The 22424-nt window shown below is 39.4% G+C and overlaps 6 protein-coding genes across 34 annotated transcripts in view; 3 read left to right on the top strand and 3 right to left on the bottom strand.

Annotated features, from left to right (window-relative positions):
- Nucleotides 1–58: 58 nt before the first annotated feature.
- On the bottom strand, nt 59–4353 carry LOC6550665 (eukaryotic translation initiation factor 5). Its single transcript, XM_001977957.3, has 6 exons — nt 4060–4353; nt 2934–3030; nt 2407–2492; nt 1647–2133; nt 1108–1584; nt 59–1035 (listed from the first exon to the last, which is right to left on the bottom strand). Exons 4-6 carry the CDS (start codon nt 1857–1859, stop codon nt 331–333), a joined length of 1395 nt encoding a protein of 464 aa, XP_001977993.1. The 5' UTR covers nt 1860–2133; nt 2407–2492; nt 2934–3030; nt 4060–4353; the 3' UTR covers nt 59–330.
- Nucleotides 2402–4146, bottom strand: LOC26526075. Its single transcript, XM_026981964.1, has 3 exons — nt 4060–4146; nt 2934–3030; nt 2402–2492 (listed from the first exon to the last, which is right to left on the bottom strand). The coding sequence occupies exons 1-3, from the start codon at nt 4079–4081 to the stop codon at nt 2444–2446; spliced, it is 168 nt and encodes a 55-aa protein (XP_026837765.1). The 5' UTR covers nt 4082–4146; the 3' UTR covers nt 2402–2443.
- Nucleotides 4354–5458: 1105 nt separating the features above from the next.
- Nucleotides 5459–9451, top strand: LOC6550664 (homeobox protein extradenticle). 2 transcript variants are annotated; one of them, XM_001977956.3, is made up of 5 exons: nt 5459–5683; nt 6467–6768; nt 7031–7349; nt 7412–7670; nt 7744–9451. In XM_001977956.3, exons 2-5 carry the CDS (start codon nt 6504–6506, stop codon nt 8029–8031), a joined length of 1131 nt encoding a protein of 376 aa, XP_001977992.1. In that variant the 5' UTR covers nt 5459–5683; nt 6467–6503; the 3' UTR covers nt 8032–9451. The 2 variants fall into 2 exon arrangements, with proteins under 2 accessions (XP_001977992.1, XP_026837657.1); XM_026981856.1 differs by lacking the exon at nt 5459–5683 and adding an exon at nt 5712–5814.
- Nucleotides 6205–22424, bottom strand: part of LOC6550515 (ras GTPase-activating protein 1) — a 52748-nt gene continuing 36528 nt past the window's right edge. The window contains exons 1-11 of one of the 27 annotated variants that reach the window (XM_026981844.1): nt 19012–19203; nt 18738–18883; nt 17537–17601; nt 16909–17171; nt 16655–16768; nt 16506–16578; nt 16005–16414; nt 15006–15855; nt 14027–14933; nt 13810–13960; nt 13208–13648 (exon numbers count right to left, since the gene is read on the bottom strand). In XM_026981844.1, coding sequence (XP_026837645.1) covers nt 13500–13648; nt 13810–13960; nt 14027–14933; nt 15006–15855; nt 16005–16414; nt 16506–16578; nt 16655–16768; nt 16909–17119 — 2865 coding nt within the window. In that variant the 5' untranslated portion in view covers nt 17120–17171; nt 17537–17601; nt 18738–18883; nt 19012–19203 and the 3' untranslated portion in view covers nt 13208–13499. The other 26 variants (XM_026981848.1, XM_026981846.1, XM_026981849.1 and 23 more) reach the window with 26 other exon arrangements.
- Nucleotides 10062–12759, top strand: LOC6550516 (pre-rRNA processing protein FTSJ3). The gene is made up of 2 exons (XM_001977955.3): nt 10062–12045; nt 12104–12759. Exons 1-2 carry the CDS (start codon nt 10188–10190, stop codon nt 12694–12696), a joined length of 2451 nt encoding a protein of 816 aa, XP_001977991.1. The 5' UTR covers nt 10062–10187; the 3' UTR covers nt 12697–12759.
- LOC6550514 lies at nt 19429–22303 on the top strand. 2 transcript variants are annotated; one of them, XM_001977953.3, is made up of 8 exons: nt 19429–19827; nt 19887–19991; nt 20057–20200; nt 20326–20437; nt 20490–20623; nt 20677–20817; nt 20882–21055; nt 21351–22303. In XM_001977953.3, exons 1-8 carry the CDS (start codon nt 19624–19626, stop codon nt 22086–22088), a joined length of 1752 nt encoding a protein of 583 aa, XP_001977989.1. In that variant the 5' UTR covers nt 19429–19623; the 3' UTR covers nt 22089–22303. The 2 variants fall into 2 exon arrangements, with proteins under 2 accessions (XP_001977989.1, XP_026837654.1); XM_026981853.1 differs by lacking the exons at nt 19429–19827; nt 19887–19991; nt 20057–20200 and having other exon boundaries at nt 20327–20437; nt 20558–20623.

Below are 22424 nucleotides of genomic sequence, written 5' to 3'. Positions count from 1 at the left end.
AACTGAATTAATACTGCTCATACGTACATTCAGAGGCTAAGTAAAAAAGTCCTTATTCATTTTTGTTTTGCTTTATTTTTTGTGTTGGTGTAATTTAGTTATTTTCTATTGTTACAGCGGCGTGGGAAATGTAATGCTAACAATTGAATGATAGTAAAGCGATAAATCAAAATACGATTAGCACTCTTAAGAATTAAAGATCAAAAAACCACATGTTGATTTAACTCGCTAATTTATATTTCAGTTTGAATTGTAGATTGCGCTTGCTAGCTGGATCTCCCCTTTCCAAAATATTTCTGATTGGAGGAAAGTAGCTGTTCTCTTTTTCTTTTAGATATCGTCGATGTTCACGTCGTCCTCGTCATCCTCATCACCTGCAACGGCGCGTTGAACTGCGCGTGGAACAACACGTTGACCGCCGCGTTGGCCGGCACTGGAAACGTAGTTATCCTCATCAGATTCCTCGTCCTCCTCCTCCTCACTTTCGGAGGACTCTTCTTCGGCATTCTTCAGCCAGAGAACAAACGGCATAGCTTTCTCGTGTATCTCGGCAGCAATATTTTTAGAGACATGTCTTTTGCTGACCTTCTGTGCCCACTCCAGTATGACGGCCTCATCGAGTATGTCCAAATCATAAAACAATTTAAAGATTCCAGCTACCTTGCCCATCAGTGTACCCTTATGCAGCTCGACAGTTTGCTCAACTCCGCCAATTAGATAACGCTGTGCTTTTGGATTATTGAGAGTGAAGCGAAGTAGTAATGGACGATTCTTCTGCACGTCCTTGATAATGTTTTCAGTGAAAAGCAGCTCGGCGAGAACCAATGGAGCCTTGTTAATAATATCCAAACGTTCTGCTTCAATCACCAGCTCCTTGTGTGTTTGCACATCCTCCAATTGCTTCTTGTCCCGCTTGTCCTTAACCAGCTCGTAGAAAATATCAATGCGCTCCTTCTCAGTTTTATCATAGTCATCCGAAATAGTCATACCCTTAGCACCATCAGTCAGATCTTGCAAGCGAGCACGAATAGCCTCCTGTGGGGGCGTAGAGTAATATATAAATTTGTGTATATTTTCAGATAATTATATACGAAGAAAACAGCGTACCTTCGAAACATCGACACTCCATCCCTCATCGTCGTCATCCTTGGCTGTTTTCTCCGGAATAGCAGCGCTAATCTCGGCCTCAGTTTGGCTAGCCTGGTTTGTGCCATTGCCGCCATCTGATTCACCGCCAGAGTTGTTGGCTAAAGAGTTGTTGGTCATGGAGCCGTCGGCGTTATCGTTCTTCTGCTTCTGCTTCCTCGACCGTTTGCCCTCGGTTAGCGAAGATCCTTGGGCGGCCGGATTCAGCGACGGAGGGTTCTTCACGATAAATGTGTTCACTTTGTGGTTAACTTTGAGCAGCCCGTGGAAGCCGCATGCCTTGCAAGACTGCGAAATGGTCTGGTTTTTGGCCGACACAGTTAGATTGGTCTCCGGATTGTCGCATTCGGGGCATAACACAAACTTGCGAATAAAGCCATCCAACAAATCCTGTAACTTGTTCACATCATGCGATCCATTCACAACAAAGCGCTCATTCTGAATGAAATTTAACGATTAATAAGAATATAGCTCATGGGTAACGTTATCAGTGCACATACCTTGTGATCAAACAGTGTTTGGGCGCCCAGCTCGCAACCAAAATACTTGGTTGGATAGGTGGCCGGGCGTCCGATGGCCCTAGCCACTTCCGCCATGTTAACCAGCACGGTCTTGATGCCGTTTCCCTTGCCCTCGACCTTTGCCTGCAGACGTGGCATCTTGTAGCGATAGAAGATGTCCGTCACACTGCGGTTTACGTTAACGGTGGCCATCTTGATAGGTTTTGGGTTCCACGGATAATGCTGCTATTGGGACTTATTGCTGTTCGGGTAATGTTGCTATTAGAGGTGGCCAGTGGTATCTATTGGTTGTTGGTGGATGGGAAGTAATTGGCTTCAGGTTTTCTGCTAGTTTGTGATTTATCCAACTTTCGTTTCCGTTCATTAAATGTTCTTTTATTGTGTTGTTGCCGCTGCTGCTCACTTATCAAATGTACCCAGAATAAGCATGAACTGGTATCCTTCCGGAACGGCGAATTAATTGTGCCTTAATCAAACAACGGGTGTACTCAATATATTTGTAGAATCTGCTAGAATTGCTTGAGAGTAATATTCTTATAGTTCTTTTGCAAGGTTATTGCTTTGCTGTTTTTTGCTGAAGTTTTGTTTATTTTCGCCGTGTTAGGTATTCAGCTATTCTATTTTTTCCGTTTTCATATGAATAATTAAATATATACATATATATATCTATATATATATATATATATGTATATTTATATATATATATATATATATATATTTATTTGTATTGTAAATTTACCAGCTTAAGTCTTTAGAAAAATGGCAAAACAGCAGGCTCATGTGTACCTGAATGGCTGTAACTTCCGATGTCTGTTACTCGAAGTCCTGCGAATGCAAATGGGTAAAAGATTTCGTTAATTGAGTCGAATATGCAAGGATTACCACCATACACGAAATAAAATGAAATTTATTACTTAATTGTGGCGTGTTTTCTCACTTTTTCGCCAATACCCCTTTCAAAGTGTCATTCCTACAGCGAGGAAAATCCTAATTTATTGCTTAATGCAATTGCAATTTGGCACTACTTTCCATTTGTTTGAAAATATAATCAATTCTTATCGGGTATTATAGTATGCATTTGAAACTACATATGTGAGCCAAGGTGAAATAAGCCCTGAAAACTACACATATGTACATTCGTATTAAACAGTAGCGAATTCGATTTGAATACCAGATTTTTTTATCTTAGAAACCCAAAGTGTGTGAATTGCAATAAAACTCGTACGACTTGAATCAGCAATGTGGTCATCAGTGATTTTTGCTTACCGGTGACTTATGGTTCGCCCTTTTGAATTCATGCACAGCTCGAACCCTTTACTCCGTTTTTTCTCAATGAGAAGTGTGGTTTTTTTTGCTGGTGTTTCTGAAAAATACAAAAATGAAACGAAATGTAATTTCATTTAATAAACGAACGTTGAAGCCATAAAACTGCATTCGATTGGAATTTTTACGGGAACTTAGTGTATTTAGTGTACTTTATGTTGCTTGAACCGTCAATGCGATTGAGCATGGACTCAGTTTAAAACATAGCACTGATTTGCACTATTTATTATTGCTGAATGCAAATAAAACTATAAAACTTTTGGGTTTCAATGCGAGGTCAATTTTAAAAACAAGACTTTGAACAAATGGTTTCAGAGGTCGAGCGAGTTATATACAATTTTATTATTTTATCTTAGATATTAACTTTTGAAACCGGAAAATTACACTGAGAATTTCGGTAGTCTGGTAAATATTTTCTGATGCTTTGCCCAACTAAATTTACGAATCTGACAAGTATTTCAGTACGATTGTGATTTCAATTCCCAATTCTTGTTTCCAACAATTAATAATTATGTGAAATTATTATTATGTGAAATTCTTTTATGTTCCTCAAAGAATTGCCCTTTTGTTGTGTTTCTTGTTCTACACGAAAAATGTTTTCTCTTTGGGTAATATTAATGTTCGTTGTAATACAAAGAAAATCGATGAATAAGACTTGTCAACGCTCTTTACATGTGAATGGGTGACCGAGATATAAAATGAATCGCAAATATTTTTTATTTTTACCCGTTTTCTATAGTGAAGATTGCTATAGTAGTAATACGAATGATATACTTGGAAATCTGATTTAAAGTATGCATTTCTTGATACAAGTGGCTAAGCCTTAGATACATGACAATAATTCTCAGAAATAAAATACTCGAATGTGTTCGCATTCCCTGAATACCATGGTATCCTAAAAAGTGGGTTCAGAATGTGTTCACTCTTTTACGCTTATTTTTAATGTTAAAGTAACCTTAGATGGATTCAGATCTTGGTTAGTAGTAAGATATTATACAGTGGTCGGGATAAATATGTGTCTTAGATACAAATTGATTCAATGGATTGTTGATGATTAACTATTACTTACCACCGTATCTTTCAAAAGTCATATAAGATTTTGTTTCCCCTCCTTTGGGGTGCGCAATGCCAGTTCGCAAATTAGACAAAGATATCGTACTCTCGGGTATTCTTAGTGAAGTCAATCGCAAATTGACTTGGAAAATATATATGGATAAATTAAAAACAAACAAATCGCACTGCCACGGGAAATTGATGTTTTTTTTGGTTAACTTTTATTCCGTGCTAATATTGAAAAATATTAGTAACGCTTTTAAGGCGCATATGTATCGCAAAAAATTTTAATTTTGGTCTCCCAACTATTCTGCAAAGGGAAAGAAAACAAAATTAGGAATGCGCATGAACGAACATATGTATACCACTCCATAGACTCAGTATTTCTTACATTACTTTAATTTAGCTCAAATTTACTTATAATTTCGACGGAAAAAAGGTTAATTTAACATTCAAGTACATATATTTATATATGTATATATATATTTTTTTTCCTATTACTTATGTATTCAGTACTTTTTTATAATGGGCAACAAAAAAAAAACACTGTTAAATCGTGATTTATGTGTAAACATGAAGTAAAGTAACTTTTTCCCGATATACACTGGACTCATTGTTACTAAAAGTTACGGAAAACTCAATTATTTGGTATAGATATATATATATATATATATATATATATATATATATATATGTATATTTTCATGCACGTATGCATTTACATATGGATGAAAGCCACGCCATTTGAACTTTTGAGGTTGTGTTCGTTTTGGTCACAATCACTTTTCTATACCTTTTTTCTCAAGTTTTCTATACTGCGTAGCTGATTACAATGAAAGTAAATGAATAATTTTGCTAAATAAACCGTTTAGGAATTGATTTTCTCCAAAGTTCACGAACATACGACTCTACGTCACTGCACAATATGACCATAATGATTTTGATAGGGCTGCAAATCGATTACTATCGATTGGCCGTGCATGGTGAAAACGTAAAATAGTTTTTTCACACGTTCGCTTTTATTTATTTAGGCTCCTTTTTAAGAAAAAACATATAATAAAAGATCGAAAAATAGTGAGCCACAGATCATTTATACAGATTTATATTACTAAGGCAAGAATCACACATATTAGTATCATAGTTAAAATAAAGTTCAGTCAGCTTTTAAAAAATAAAAAAGAATTATTTATTTTATATACCAACTTATGGTACATGGTCCTTAATTTATTTCTGGAAGATGTCTGATATATTTTATTGCAAAGTATTTTTTAAATCATTTCTGACATAAGTCAATTGTAAATTGGTATATTTATTTGAAATAATATTGAAACCTATACGCCAGTGCTTAAGCACTAAAAAATAACTACGGTTAAAATATCGATTGTCCACGTTTCACTAGCTAATATAATTGGTATTTATCGATATTCTTATAATACTGGAAAACTTTTTCATATCGATTTATTTTTCTGCGTATACAGAACGTACTTTCCTTTCATTGTATTCCAAAAAAGATAATATTTTTATATACTTGCGGTTATTTACAACTGCAAATAATGTGTCGCTAATTTGTAGTGAAAATAACCCAAAATACGACTTGCACGGCATATAAATATAAGAGGCATCACTATAAATAAAAAACCGTGAGTATGGAATTTCAAGTGGACGCTTCTCAATACTTACATGCATATATGTATATCGATGTGTGGATATGTACATACACCTTGTTATAAACAGTTTAAAATCTTTTCTGACGTAATAAATTCCCAAGAATGTAAATGCAAAATCTACAAGATCTTTTCGAACTGTATTAAAATAAATGTTGAACCATAACCGTGTGTGTATGTAAATATAAACTAGGCAGGTTGCTTTTTTTTACCATTCTGCTGTCACTAAACATACGTACAAGTGTATGTATGTGATGCACTCGGCGTCATTTATCTCTACATATGTATATAAAATGTAACTAAACTGTGCCACCCAACAATAAATAAATAAATAGAAATAGCTCAGTTAACTGGCCAGCTTCGTGCTACGCATTTGAGATACTTTTTCACCCCCAAAAGATATCCCGCTTCATGAGATTGCGACAGGTGGAGATTATTGCATTTTCAATAGGATACCAAAATGTCTGTTCATATTGCCTCAAATGTCTGGGGATTATTTTGTGGTGGGGCTTGTGGGCTTAATGGGTTTTTTTGTATCTCTTCAATAAATGTGATTTTTTTTGTTTAGTAAAAGATGTAATACATTAATTCGTTGTTAGTTTAAGTGCATAATTTCAAATTAATATACATTAACTCAAGGTTTTACCATGTTTTTTTTTTGGTTTCAAAAACACCAATTTGTAGCAAACTGAGAAGTTAACGTCAAAACGTGTTAATTTCGTGTATGCTATTAATATTGTTTGTTCTGTATGATTACAGCAACTTGGATTTGTAGCTTGCTTTAAGTTGCGGCGTCATGGAGGATCCCAATCGCATGTTGGCCCACACCGGTGGCATGATGGCTCCGCAAGGATATGGCTTGTCTGGCCAGGATGATGGCCAGAATGCCGGCAGCGAGAACGAGGTGCGCAAGCAGAAGGACATCGGCGAGATATTGCAACAGATAATGAGTATCTCGGAACAATCACTTGACGAGGCCCAGGCCAGAAAACATACACTCAACTGTCACCGAATGAAGCCGGCCCTTTTCTCTGTACTTTGCGAAATCAAAGAGAAGACTGGTAAGCTCAAAACCTTGTAACAACCTTAAATTCAATCTCAAAACCACCATCCTATTCTGTATTGTTTTACCTAGTCTCTGAACACTGCAGACTTATACATTTTTTATGCTTAATCAAACAATGTTTAAACTTCAGGTTTAAGAATAGGTAAACATGTTCCTATTTCCTTGTGATGTTTTAAAAACCAAATGGTTTAACCATATGATATATATCAAATTTGTAAATGTTTTAACCATGCCCCTTTCTACTCAAAATTTTACAGTCCTCTCGATTCGCAACACCCAGGAGGAGGAGCCCCCAGATCCACAACTGATGCGTTTGGACAACATGCTGATTGCCGAGGGCGTGGCAGGACCTGAGAAGGGCGGTGGCGGAGCAGCGGCTGCCTCTGCGGCTGCGGCCAGCCAGGGTGGTTCTCTGTCCATCGATGGTGCTGACAATGCCATTGAGCATTCCGACTACCGTGCCAAGCTGGCACAGATCCGTCAAATATATCACCAGGAATTGGAGAAGTACGAGCAGGCATGCAATGAGTTTACCACGCATGTTATGAATCTTCTCCGTGAACAGAGTCGCACGAGGTTGGTGGATAAAGATAAATAATGATTATGTGGATCATTTCGCTAATACAATCATATTTCAGACCCATTACACCAAAGGAAATCGAGCGAATGGTGCAGATAATCCACAAAAAGTTTAGTTCCATACAAATGCAGCTGAAGCAGTCGACCTGCGAGGCTGTGATGATCCTTCGATCGCGTTTCCTGGACGCACGCCGCAAGCGCCGCAACTTCAGCAAGCAGGCGTCCGAGATCCTCAACGAGTACTTCTATAGTCACTTGAGCAACCCATATCCATCCGAAGAGGCCAAAGAAGAGTTGGCACGAAAGTGTGGCATCACGGTAAGTACTCACATTAATCAGTCATGCAGTTCAATTGCAATACAGCATTGTAAATGAACGCACACTCATGCAGGTCTCGCAAGTATCCAATTGGTTTGGCAACAAGCGTATTCGCTATAAGAAGAACATTGGTAAGGCACAGGAGGAGGCCAATTTGTATGCGGCCAAGAAGGCCGCAGGTGCTTCACCGTATTCCATGGCCGGTCCTCCTAGCGGGACAACCACACCCATGATGTCACCCGCTCCGCCACAGGATTCCATGGGCTATCCAATGGGATCTGGGGGCTACGACCAGCAGCAACCGTACGACAACAGCATGGGCGGCTACGACCCAAATCTCCACCAGGATCTAAGCCCCTGAGGATCAGGGCTGTGAACCACTCCCAATCGGAGAATCCCTCATACAGTTGCGGTCAAAATAACTGCGCTGAAAATCTAACATGCAGTTTCTTCATAATTATGTGCGGTTCACTTTTGAACAAAAAAATGCGGTTTATATTTGCTTCTTTGCTAAGACCAACAATCCTGAAGGGTTTTTAATTCTGCTGTCCTTGTTTTCGTGTCAGATATGTTTAAAATTCCCTTAAATTTAGATATAGTTCCGATAGATATACATACGCGAGTAGAATATAAATACGTAATAGCTAGTTTGTGCTTGCTACATTTTGGTTGGCGGAAACCATTGCCTGCTATAAAAAAAAAAAAATGAAGCATGGTGATGATATGGTTTTCTGATTGGCGCAGTCTCCTGCTAATTAACAATTTATGCAGGATATTTTAAGAAGTCGTAAATTGAATATTGCCTATTTAAGATTATTTGCCCGGCAAGTAAACGAATATAATCTGCTTGCTTTTTCACAATCGATTAAAATGGAAAGCATGTTTGTGGCATGTGAACTGTAAAATACATAAATACGTAATAATTCGTTTAAGCGATTATAATTTTATCAGCGTTCTTAAGAAGGGATAATTATCGATGCAGTGACTTTTTCTGCTTGAACCCCCTTAGCTTATATATATTATAACCATCGAAAACATATGCAAAGAAACTCGATTAAACTGGTAGTATACGAATATATTCACAACGAGTGAAGGCACAAGTTTCAAGGCTATTATTTTGACCGCAGCTGTGTATAAATATATTTTAATACATTTACCTACATTTGCGGGTATATACAAATATTGCATGTAAATCATACTATGACGGTTCTTTTTTGGCTACAGTACGTATACGACAGCAAAATAGTGTTTACTAAATTTAAAACTGTACGAAATTTTTAAAACTTGAACAATACGAAAATACGAAACTAAACCATGTATACGATGTATATCAGATAAATAAATAATACATGTTGTTGTTATCCGCACACGTCAACTAATTACAAAAATTTTGAATGTAAAATCGAAAAAGTCTTGGATAAATTAAATGTCCTATTTCTATCGAAAGACGAGTCCTATTATTTAACAGTTTATAACTTTTCACACATTTATTTACTACTATTCTAAAAGTCCAAAACATATGTTTTTCTTTTTACATCATCGAAAGTATTACACATTAAATGGAAACTACATTAAATCTCAATTGATTTTTTGCTATCAAAACTACTTCTCCAACCTAATTGAATTATAAAAACCAAGAACTAATTCGTCTTTCGCTTAGACAGAAGTATACATACATAACTATTTGCCCCAAATTAAAACGGATATGAAAACAGATTATTTAAATGTATACAAAAACGATTATAATTTTAACTGATAAATAATTTATGTCTTCGCCGGACTTTCGCTCACATTACGGTCAAATGATACCATTCAACGTATTTCAGTAAGTAAGGTACTGCATTAAACATTTTGGATAACAATAGAAAAATATATAAATACACAACTTTACACAAATACCTTAATAAATCAAAACGAAGTATTAATTAATGGTTTTAGGGGGTATTTGATTTTTTTGACTTGGAAAGTCCTGTTTAAAGGCCACAGATATGGGCGTTATCCCTCGCAGATAAACTATACACGTAATAGAAAGAGATGGAACATCTGTAGATACTCTTGTTCGTTCGTATAAAAACCATCTGGTTCACAGATAAATTTCAATATGTGTCTGGGCAAACCAATGAAAATACCTTTTTTTAATATTAAAACAGCCACAAATAGATCTTAATTGAATAATTAATTTTAATATCAATGTGGCTTATTGTACCTTACCACATTTTACAATTATTCCTAAAAATGGGTGGTACATTTTTGCAATTACCTTTAAACCAATTTTTATATGTACATTTTAAGGTCCACTTTTTAAATCATTCAACCGTTTCCCAAATGGATTCCACAATCGTTCAACACGTTCCACGTGTGCTGCACTCAATCGCTGCTATCTTGACGCCCATGACTGCCAGCCCGGAATATTTTGAATTTTCAATACGGCCACACTGTTGGCAACACGTGCACGAATTCGACATTTGATTTGAATTTGTTTTTATTTGATCGTGTTTGTACGAAAAGCCAGCAGCAATGGGCAAGAAAACGAAAGTTGGAAAGACCCGTAAGGATAAGTTCTACCAGTTGGCCAAGGAAACGGGTCTGCGATCGCGTGCCGCCTTCAAATTGATCCAGCTGAATCGCAAATTTGGTTTCCTCCAGCAGTCGCAAGTATGTTTGGATTTGTGCGCAGCTCCCGGTGGCTGGATGCAGGTGGCCAAGCAGAATATGCCAGTATCCAGCATTGTGATCGGCGTGGATCTCTTCCCCATCCGTCCCATTGCCGGATGCATTGGCCTCGTTGAGGATATCACCACCGAGAAGTGCCGCCAATCGCTGACAAAGGAGCTGCAATCGTGGAAGGCCGATGTTGTGCTCCACGATGGTGCTCCCAATGTGGGCAGGAACTGGCTGTACGATGCCTATCAGCAGATCTGCCTCACCCTCAATGCCCTCAAGTTGAGCACACAGTTTCTGCGCAACGGCGGCTGGTTTGTGACAAAGGTTTTCCGCTCCAAGGATTACAATGCCCTGCTCTGGGTGCTCAAGCAGTTGTTCAAGAAGGTGCACGCCACCAAGCCGAGTGCCTCGCGTAAGGAATCCGCCGAGATATTCGTCGTCTGTCAGGGCTACCTGGCACCCGATCACATCGATCCCCGTCTCCTGGACTCGAAGTACGTGTTTGAGGAGCTGGATCTCGATGCCAAGAAAAAGAGCAGTCTGCTGCATCCCGAAAAGCAGAAACGCATCAAGGCCGAGGGCTACACGGCACAGGATATTGCCCTGCGCAACGATTTGGCTGCCACAGAGTTCCTGAAGGCTGAAAATGCTCTGGCTGCACTGCAGGGCATCGGTTCCATTCGCATCGATGATGAGCGCATTGCCAAGCATAAGAAGACCACGCCAGAGATCCTTGAGTGCTGCAAGGATCTGAAGCTATTGGGCCGCAAGGATATCAAGGGACTCGTTCAATGGTGGAAGGATGTTAGGGAGCTGTTCGTTAAAAAGGAAACCCCATTGGTCGTTGGCGATGCCGAAGAGGAGAAGCCCAAGCCATTGACGCAAGCGGAAATCGAGGACATGGAAGATGCCGAGCTGCAAACGCAAATTGACACAATTGTCGAAGAGGAGAAGAAGGATTTAAAGCGTAAGCGTAAGAAGACGCTCAAGACTAAGGCGAAATTGCACGAGAAGATGAACCTTAACATGGTGATCAAGGGAGACGATGGTCCAGTCGAGGAAATGGAGCATGAAATCTTCGACCTCAAGAATATCAACACCTCTGCTGAGCTCGACGAGTTGCTAGATGTTCAACCTGATTTTGCCGTCGATGAAACTCAACCTGAGCAAGCAAAGCTGCCAAAATACAAGTATTTCGACAAGGATGAGGGTAACATCAATGATGATCTAAACTATGACGACGACAATGATGGGGAACAAAGCGAGGCCTCCGAAGATGAGGATCAAATCAATGATAAGCAGGGCCTGGGTCTCAGTGATGATGATGATGATGACAATCCAAAGGGTAAAAACAAGAGGAAAAAGCGCTCCGAGAATCCGCTGATTAAATCTAATGATTTCCGCGATAAAAACACTAAGCGAGAGCAACGCGTACAGCTTTGGTACGAGAAAGATGTACTACAAAATATCCAGTCAGATGACGACGAAGAAACCTACGATCTAAACAATTTAGCCAAGGAATACAAGGCCAAGGGTGTCTCCGTTCTGGGTGAGAGCAGCCTTACACCGGACGCAAATGCTGAGGCTATCCAGGGAAAGAAGGCCAAACGTCGTGCACGCCATGAAGCCGCAGCTAAAGACAGCAGCTCAGAGTCATCCGATTCCGAAGATGATGCTAACGAGGATGGCGAAGGCGAACAGACAGCTGCAGGTGAGTTAAAATAAACGTTTAACATTCCTGAACCTAATTTCTCATTTGCTTTTGCCAGGTACAAACGCAAAGAAGGTTCGCCTATCCGAAAACGAAATGGCTCTGGGCGCACTGCTAACTCGCAACAAGAAAACACGCCGTGACCTGATCGACGCAGCCTGGAACCGCTACGCTTTCAACGATGAGAACGTTCCCGTTTGGTTCAAACTGGATGAGGACGAGCATATGACCAAGCCAACGCCAGTTCCGAAGGAACTAACCGCCGAGTACCAGCGCAAGTTGCAGGAGGTGAATGTGCGCCCAATCAAGAAGGTCATGGAGGCCAAGGCACGCAAGCACCGTCGTGCCACAAAACGCTTGGCCAAGGCTAAGAAGATGGCCGAAAAGATTATGGAGAACACCGATGCCACCAACCACGAGAAGTCCAAGCAGCTCAAGAAGGTGTACAAAAAGGCCCAGGAGAAGAAGAAGGAGGTCACATATGTGGTGGCCAAGAAGCAAGCGGCTGCTCGTCGCGCCCGTCGTCCAGCAGGTGTAAAGGGTCGCTATAAGGTGGTGGATCCTCGCGAGAAGAAGGACAAGCGGTCGATGGATGCAAAGAAGAGGCGCGAAAAGGGTGGAAAAGGTCGCAAGGGGAAGGGACGTAAATAAATTTAAATCTAAAAAATAAATATGTAATATTTTATAAATACTAAATATACGTGTAAAAATCAGGTTGCTTTATTGTTTGTCTTTTAATATGAATATATTAACATTTAAGAAATCAGTAGTGAAACTGGAAATATAAACAAAAAACTGTTGTTTCCTTTGAAAAATATATGTAGTTCAATTTAATCCATCTGAATTTGTGAAGGCAAATATTTGCCTTTTCCATGCCCATGGCAACGCCTTAGAACGCAAAGAACTGCATTAATCGCCTCCAGGAATTCAAAAAACATTTCTCAGTAGCAAGCAACCGAAATGGATCCATTCAAAAACACAGTATATTTGTTCAGAGGAAGTCTTTTGCACTCTTTTTGAATTCATTAATTTATTTCGATTTTATGCGTTATTTAAAAAAAATGTATTGATTTTTTGATAAATGTGCATTCCGACGCCATCTGTCATTTGCCGAAAATACACAAAATTATAAACAATATCAAAAGCAAAACCATTTTTAATATCTGAGTTTGCGGCTATACGGAGTAATCCGTGTAAGCTAGTGTATTATAAGTTACTTTAATTATAATAATAAATAAATGCATACCGGTCTGTTAAATATTATTTCATTTCATATAAATAATTTTATAAATGAAATTCTGTTTACTATTCCAATACAATTCAACCAGTTATTATGAGTTCTTATTTTATGTATTCTAATAGTATACACATATAAATATTTTTATAAAAAGGTATGAAGGGACTTGTAGATAAGAAGACATCGCATTTCTATCAACCGCTCTTCGCAATTCTTTTTAGCTGATCATCTCGCGGTACTTCAGTTTGTGCTTGGTCAGCATGTCCGTAACTGTGACCAGCTTCTTAATTGAAACTATGTTGGATAACTCGTGAAGTTCTTGCGAATGTGATACGCAGATGTGATGCAAGGTAGCCAGCTCGCGTCCTGGAATAATTTTAAAGCATGTCATTGTATATTTAATACTATTACATTTCAATTAGAAAATATATTCATTAAACTAAGTAAAACAGTCGAAAAAAAGAAAAAAGCATGAAACAATATGAACAATAAATAAAATACGTTCAATCAGACCAAGAAATAATTACCAGTGTCTTGAGAATTCAGATTTGTACTTTGTTCGACAAACATTCCAAGCGGTTGGTTCGGATCGTTGACCGAGGACAGTTGATCCAAGAAAACAATCATACGTTCCTTGTTCTTCAAGATAAACGGATTGACAACCTCCATGTATTGTTCCTAAAATTAAAAAATGGTATTTTATGTTGCTGATCACATAACTGACTAGACTAGAATCGCACGCACCTTGCCGCCGAATTCAATCAAGTTCGCCAGATTCTGCAGACACTTGGCGACCATGACTAAGGACCGAGTTGCTGCCATTGGTGGCGTCTCGCTGACCAAGCCAAATTGGCGTGGATTCAACAGCGCTGGGCACAGAAGGCGCAAGAATATAAAGCCAGAGACGACGCGGGTGCGAACCAGCCGCTCTGTCGGCCATTTAGCCATCACAGCCTTCTGAAGACAGCTGCAAATGAAACGCACATTGCGGGGACAGGCGTCCGGTGAAGTGAATATCGACTGGGTGACCAGATCCAGGATTTGCAACAGAAACTCTGCATTCGTACAGGCATCATCGTTGACGTCCATTTTCGTTGGATTCAATTCAGCCGACTGCTTACTCTCCAAAATGCGCTGCACTGTTTCGCTAACGGCCGACTGCAGAAATCCGCTGCATTCGGTGCGCATATATAGATCCATTAGTGTGGTGGCCAGGGAAGCGCCTCGGAAAAGCGTTGTGGTCTCGTTTTCGCGCGTCACCTCCGCCTGGCACAGCATTCGAATTAATTCCGTTTCCCGTTTCTCCTGCCGGAAGACTCGCAAGAGAGCCGTGGCCAAAGGAACCCGATCATTATGGCACAATTCAGCCAGCGCCTTCACAGCATACAGCTCCGACTCAAGGAGCAATTGCTGCAGAGGACTGTACTCTTCACACGGCATTATCAGATCGTCGAGGTAGCGCATACGCAATCGCAACGAGCCCCATTCGCCCATCGGTGTCATTCCAGTGAGTTGGTACCAGCCCTCAGTTTCCTGGCCATTCTTCAGACTAGACAAGTCAATGGTCAGCTCGGCCACTTCGGAGTCTTTTCCGCGCTTGCCGCGCGATATTAAGGTAATGGTTAGGGAGACAACATCTGGAGGAACATCGCTGCAAGTAAATAAGTTTATGAAATGTATTACTCACTAAATATCCAAACAGGCGGAGATATGGTAGACTTACTCTAGCACAAACTCCTCTTCCCAGACGGGTTCGGGAGCAATTTTGACACGAGTTTTGCCCACTTTGACTTGATTGAGGGAAATACTGCAGTATGGATGTGGCACTAGTTTAAATGGTAATCGATGAGCTTCTAGCACATGCAGGTTAAGACAACGAAGCTCCCGAAGACGCGAGACCTTCTTTTGGGCACGACTCAGCTGGGAATCACATTGTGCCTTGAGCGAATTAATCCACTCGACGTAGCTTTCCTGACTAGGAGCACACAGATATGTCACTGTGGCCAAGCATGGCAGGGCCCTCTCGACAATTTGGAAGCAATAGGGACGCTCCCACAGCGAATCGTGACATTGATAGAGGTAAGCACAGGACAAATCGATCAGACCCTTCGGTTTGGTCTTCTTCGGATTGTCGTAGAAGCAAAGTTGCGTCTCCGAACCATCGTTGATTAAAGCGAAGTATAGTTGCTTCCATTTCGTCGTTTTGTCCGACTTCTTGTTCAAGTGACCGTGATGTTTGATTCCCTTAATCTTCTTGAGACCGATTTGGTCACGGCACTCGCGCAATGTTGCATAGATTTTTTCAGCGGCCTTTTCCACAACATATTGCTGATTGAACTCTGGCTGAATGCCATTCACAACTGGATGATTCAGTGAGTGGCCCTCCACAATTTGCTCTTTGCGGTATCGATTTATAACCGCATCCAAGCATTCAAATGTACGGCCACCCATTAAATAGCGCACGCCCTTCTTCTCAATGCGAAAGCGTTGGATTTGATTGTTTATATGAAAGAAGAGAGAGTAATCCCCCGGTGAGTTGTCACTTGGACGAACAAGGAAACTTCCTGGTCCAGCTGTAAGGATCAACAAATGGTTTCAATTACATATACACATATAAAAACAGAGAACCCTAAAGTGGAGTGTCGCAAAAGCGTGACTCATATATGTCGAATCTCAACATTATTGCTTTTAAAGTCATAAACCATAAACTAAAGATACACACCTTTAACCAACATATCGACGGCTTCGTTTTTGGTGCAGTTCGGATGGAACCAGGGAAACACCGTATTTGGATCGATAGATACATCCAGATCGTCCACAAGTTCTCTGAAAATCATTCCCTGCTCGCCAGTACGATGGGCAGTCACCCACAACCAGCCATCGCCCATGTCATTGTGTACAAAAAAGATATCACCTTTTTGGAAACTCAGTTCATCGGTCTCCGGCATTTTTGTGTAAGGCAGGATGGCTACGACGCGTTTCTTATCATTAACTGGCTCCGGGGGAGCAACTGGTATGGCCAAGCGTTCGCGCTTTAGTAGGTCACTACATGAGGTATAGTAACCAACCAAGTCGCTTAAGGAAATGAACTGTCGTCCTCCGATATAGAAGTCTCCGCACACGGCTGTAATCCTATCAAAGACAATAATAAATAAATATAAAAAAATATACATAGAAACCATCAAAGCAATTGGGTTTAATGGGTATCTAATCAATTACTTACCGAAAATGGTTTATGCCGGTGCGCCCATAATAACTAAGAACATAGGAGCCAGGCTTGCGGTCACTTTCACGAACTGCTCAGCGTTAAAGTGGAAATAAACAAAATGTATTTAGCAACTCTTTCACCTTCGAATACCAAGTTATACACACCCAAATAGCTGCCCAGTTTACTGCTTCCCCGTAGGCGAGACTCTGCAGAGTAGCGATCAAGTCGTCCATGGTACCATTCGCTTTCCGGAGGAGCAATAATCGCTGGACGTTCACCTGATTTTCGGGTTTGATCAAAAGTATGGAAAGAAAGTTGGTAGGAGAAAGGTATAAATATAAGAGAAAGAACAAATAAAATCAAATTCTTCAAGCTATTCAAATGAGTTCTACAAGAAATGCACGGAACTCTTACTTACCATTCAGCATATGGGGTCCATCGAACTCATCGTGATCCAATTCCTGCGCCAAGTCACCCAAATCAATGCCACCAGGGGCCATTATGCCACCTAATCCAGTCATGCCACCTAGCCCTGCCAGGTTCCCATCATCCGAACAGCCCGTTGGCGATCCGGGCTTATCTTTCTGGATGACCACGTCGATATTTCCCAAATGTATTAGGTCCGCCATTGTTTGGCTTATGAGCTCTGTTCAGCAAATGCGAGTCTTAGTCTATATTTAACTTTGAGTGGAATTCGTTTTAATAAAAGCCACATATAGTAACGATACGAATGCGTTTATCTGAGAGAAACGTTATCTTTTGTGACTTTGTAGGGTTTTCCGTGCTGGTTATGTGCTGGGCTGTAAGAAGACCATATGAAAACACTAACCACCTTACTATATTTATAATACGATAATCAAATTTGATAATGTTAAAACCTGGTTTTGTGAAGGCAAAGCTTTATAGGAAATCAGATCAACATCTGTCTAACATCAATCACTGAAAACGCCATGAGATTTGTACATTTTAATTTCCGCTATCTAATATTATTTTAAAGAATTCGAAAATTTGTAAGAATAAACTGAACAATTTATACTGGGGCTTACCATGAAATCATTTTCTTCGTCATATCCGTAGTGGAAGTCTCACAAAACGAATTGGGATAGAATCGCTAAAAGGGTCCAAACAAAGGGCAAAAAAAGGAGGATACTGATTAAATCTGGTCCGAGGTCACTACATAAGAAAGTTGAGGATCTAGCAAACATTTTGAATGTTAAAGACGAACCACTATTGCAAAATTCTAAGGCAATAATACATCACACCTATTCTATATAAGATTAAGAGTTAGACATTTGCTAGTAGACACTATTTTTGAGAACAACCAGCACCAGAAATAAGATTTTTTAATTAGAATATAAGGACAATGATACGTGTATCCAAAACCATATTTTGAAGCATTTTGCCACCCAGACTTCGAAGAAAACTTAATGAAAGACAATAAAATAAATAGTGCATTCATCAGCTGTTTGCGCTTTGTTTACTTTTTATACGTTTCCTAAACCAGCTGTTAATTTAGTTTCTTTTTTCAGGATAGAATCTTTTATTGACTATTCAGAACATTTTTTTTCGAGTACGCAGATGAAATAAGAAAACTTTTAGAAACAGATAGCACACAAATTGTTATTATATGAGTCGGAAATATAGAGCATAGTGAACCCACAGCTTAGACAATAAAAAAACATTAAAATCAAAAAAAAAAAGAAAACATCTTAAAATTGTTTCTCCTTTTCCATCTATGTATATTTTAGAAAGTTTAAATTTAAACCATTTTTTTCTGTAAATGTTCTCTATAAAATTTCAATAAGTATAGATATGAAAAACTGTCTTTGTATTTATTTGTATGCTATTTAAATTGATTTGCCATAAAACTATTTAATAAATATTTACCTCCGGACAAATTAAGCTGTGAGCCACTGTACAACATATTCGCCTTCGAAATCACCGGGCGACTTTCTGTATTTACGCAGACATTTTCAGGATATTTCGAGTTTAATAAAACTATAGGTTGTAGTATAGGTTACGGGTCTGGAGTGTCAATGGATTGTAACTCCATATATATATATATACGTAGATAGTATGTACACATATATAGGGAAATGCTGCACCCTCTTGTACATCAACATCTATCTAAAACACAAGCCGCACACCACAGCACACCACAGCACACCACACACAAACTTTAGGCTAAGCCCTTTTGCCAAACGAGCCGAACACAAAAAATCATTCGGTTCATTTCTTCATACATACACGACCCGAAGTCATCATATCATCATCAACATCATCATCATCAGCAACATCGTCGCCGCCTTCTTTATTATACTCCTCTCATGCGGGACAAATACACTCATTGGCATTTGATTCACAAATTCTGAGCTGTGTTCGGTTCGGGGTTCCTTTGTAAATGAATCATTAACACAACCATTTAATTCTCTTTCATATGGTTAACAAAAAAAAAAACCATCTACACAGAACATATATCGGTTAATGCGCATGTGTAAATATTTTCTTGTATATACTTTACATTGCACAGCAGCACCGAACTAAAACTAAAAACTAAAATAAATCGCGCTCTTGGGAACTGCTCTCTTTTGTTTGCTTAATTTATGTTATTCATGTTTAAAACGAACTAAAATTTCTTCCGTACCGATAGCCACAGCCAACGATAGAATTCAATTGTGCGCAGTGTGAACGCAGTGAGCATACAAAATATACCACATACCGAGTTAATCGAATGGATGTGCGTCAAGATAGCGCAAGCAAGTGCAGCTAAAAATTATATTCAGGGGGAGAAATATCGATTATAATCGTTATTTTTTAGCACCATTAAATATTATATTTTAAAGAAATACAAATAATAGTTATTCCGGATTCATATGTGTATTTCTTTTTAAAATAACGAACATTTTATGAGCGTACAAAACCAAAAATCTGAAATAGGATGAAAAAAAACATAATTATGTATATAAATAAAGTTTATTTTATGTTATATATTTGTACATTTGCAAGCTTAACTAGACAGCAGGCGGCGAACCCAAATCGTTGTCATTTGAATAATGTTATATGGATAGTATCCATTGGGTACAATACTTTGAACTGAACAGATCGACAACCTCTGTGGCATCCCAGACTGATCATGTCTAAGCGCCAACGCGATGGCCTCGATGGCCTTGGAAAAAGAATGGCCAAGAATCGGTTCAAGAAGCTCGTCCGAGCCGTGATACTGAATATGCAGTGGCTAAGTGAGCTGCCTGAGGATACGGGAATTTCGCTGAACGTGAAGAAGAACGTTGCCATGTTGGTTCGGCAAAAGCGAAAAGTGGGCATGGTGACCATGGCCGTAAGTCCAATGAAACTATTTTCATCCAGACCTAAAATTTGTTATTTTGCTTGCTTCAGGAGAAATCGCTGCTACGCACTCCGCATGCCACGCGTACCGTCGAGGAAAGAAAAAAGCTGTGCAACATAGTGGCCAATCTGGCTTGCTTTTCAAAATTTTCCCCAGTGGGTAGTATATTTGAATTTACATTTGTATGTATAAATCTTATACGACCTGTTATCCATCGCAGAAAGTCCGTGCTCGTCTGGTTCCGATTGTCAAATTCATGGCAATAACTCCCGGACGTATTGTCATGAAAGAGGGAGATTTTCCCATAACGATTTATTTTATACTCGCCGGAGAGGTGGAAATGTCTAAGAACGTATTCAATAAGGTAAACTATCAAAATGAACTATAATACATTCTTATACATATGCTTTGTTTGCTTTATGAAAACCATACTTAATCGTGTTATATGATAGAAATGATATGTTTTGATATATACTTGATAATTCCTAGGGCTGCAATCGTCAGGAGCTGCAATCGGAGGCTATTTTTGGACCCGGGGATTGTATTGGGGATATTGATGTGATGGAAGATGCCCCCAGAACCAACACTTATACCGCCACAAGTAAGACTAAATAGTGTGTTTGCTGCAACCTAATTGCATCTGGTTCTTACAGCTAATTGCGAATTGCTGGCTATATTCAATAAGAATTATAAATCTGTTCTCTTACCTTTTATGCAAAAGATGTGGCAGGAAAAGAAGGATGCTTTGCGGGCCCTTGACTATTTTAACTTTCTCAACGAAGAGCAGGTAGCAGCAAGTATTGTAATTAAAGACGAGTTATGGTGCAACTTTTTTGTTAGATTGTGAATGCCAGTAAGTACGGAACCATTCAGCAGTTCGAGCCTTTGGAGACGATCTACACCGAAGATTTGGGCACCATGAGCTATGTCTATTTTGTGCTTAGCGGGGAATGTGTGATCCTACAATGCCTTCACATGAAGGTGTGCTATCTGCCAGAAATCTCCAATTTGGCACAATTATATAGTCTCTTTTTCTCCGTCGCAGGTCAGCATGGTTAACCGGGAGAAGGTATTCGAGCTGCCAAAGGTTCATAAAAGGGGAACTGAACCTGCCTTGGAAGATGACTCCAAAGCCAATAACGATACGTATTTTGATGTTAACGAGTACATGCAATCCAGTTCATCGCTGGATGAGAACAAAAAGAGCAAGAAAAGGAAGGTGAGCTTTGTATTCGAATCGGTTATCAGTGAGCCATTGCCATGAAATGTTGCCACCAAACGCTCAAATACATATCATAGAGTGCAAAATATAATCGCTGTAGGTATTGTGTATACCTCTCAGGGTCTTCCCACATCTGATTCACCAAATACAATGAGTTTTGGTAATCATTTTCGCAGTCAGATTTGGAATCAGTGCATCGAAATCAACCACATGAGATCTTTATGGATCTCATGAATGCCTTCTTATTAAGATTATTTTTGTAACACCGTGTGCTTCCTTTCTTATTTGACAGCTTCGCAAAATGGGTCTTCAGGAGATACAACGGGCCTGCGATGAATTGAAGAAACCGCTGCCTAGGAGATCTACCAAGGAGACAGCACGACAACGGCTGCGATTGCGACAGCGTGTGCGGGACGCAGAACGTCAGATGAAGCGGGAGCAGTATGAACATTACATAATGGGCGAGAGCGATGAATCATGCTACACATCTGAGGATCATAGCGAGGAACGGTATAGTGAGAATTCTGGAATGCAGACGCCAATTTCAGCATATGTCAGCGAAACTGGCGAATTCGAGAGCGAATCGGAGGGTACCGAAATATTCACTGCCTCCAGCAATTCGCTTCGGAGAACTGTCAACGAAACAATCGGCATGGAACGATTCGAAACGCATTTTATTGACGTAGGCTCACTGACATTCGGAGGAATTTTTGGGTTGGGCGAGAAGATGGATCATCGTGTGATTATGGCAAGGACCACGGTGCAGTGCATCGTAATACCACGCTTTTGGCTCTTTGAGGCCGCCCAAAATCCTGGCAACGTTTGGCAGCGACAGCGTTTCTATATCGAGTGCAATATTCCAACCAGAGAGGCTTTGTTCAAGAACTTTCTCAAGACACGAAAGTGGGAAAAGTTCAGACATGACTATATCGAGAGCATACTTAATGGCGATTCATTGGCCAACTTTACAAAGGTTGAAGATATACCGATAATAAGTCACATTGTGGAGACAAAACCTGACGACACTTGAGTTCGTCTTTAATTTAGTTGCTACTTGTATATATTTATATATTTCCAACTTTCCAGCATTATTAAATCAGTAGTATTGTATTCTAAATTCCTTCAGGGTATAGAATTGTAAAATTCGTAAGCCCGAATGTTTGTGTTTATACGACTAAAATTTAATATATGAGCACTTGTATGTTATAGCTATGAGTTTTAGTTAAGTGAATTTACCGATTCTATTACGCGTTTTATTCAAATAAAAACTTGTTTTAAACTAGTACGTTTGTCGCGTTAAAACTAGTAATATGCTATACACTTCCTAAATTACGAAGCATGTATTTTATTGTTAGTAGTTGAGAGT

Source organism: Drosophila erecta, unplaced genomic scaffold (genome assembly GCF_003286155.1).
Source record: "Drosophila erecta strain 14021-0224.00,06,07 unplaced genomic scaffold, DereRS2 tig00000126-arrow-pilon, whole genome shotgun sequence".
In the NCBI taxonomy this organism is placed as follows: Eukaryota; Metazoa; Arthropoda; class Insecta; order Diptera; family Drosophilidae; genus Drosophila; species Drosophila erecta.
The sequence above is the reverse complement of the archived record's forward strand: the minus strand, read 5'-3'. Positions and strand labels throughout refer to the sequence as shown.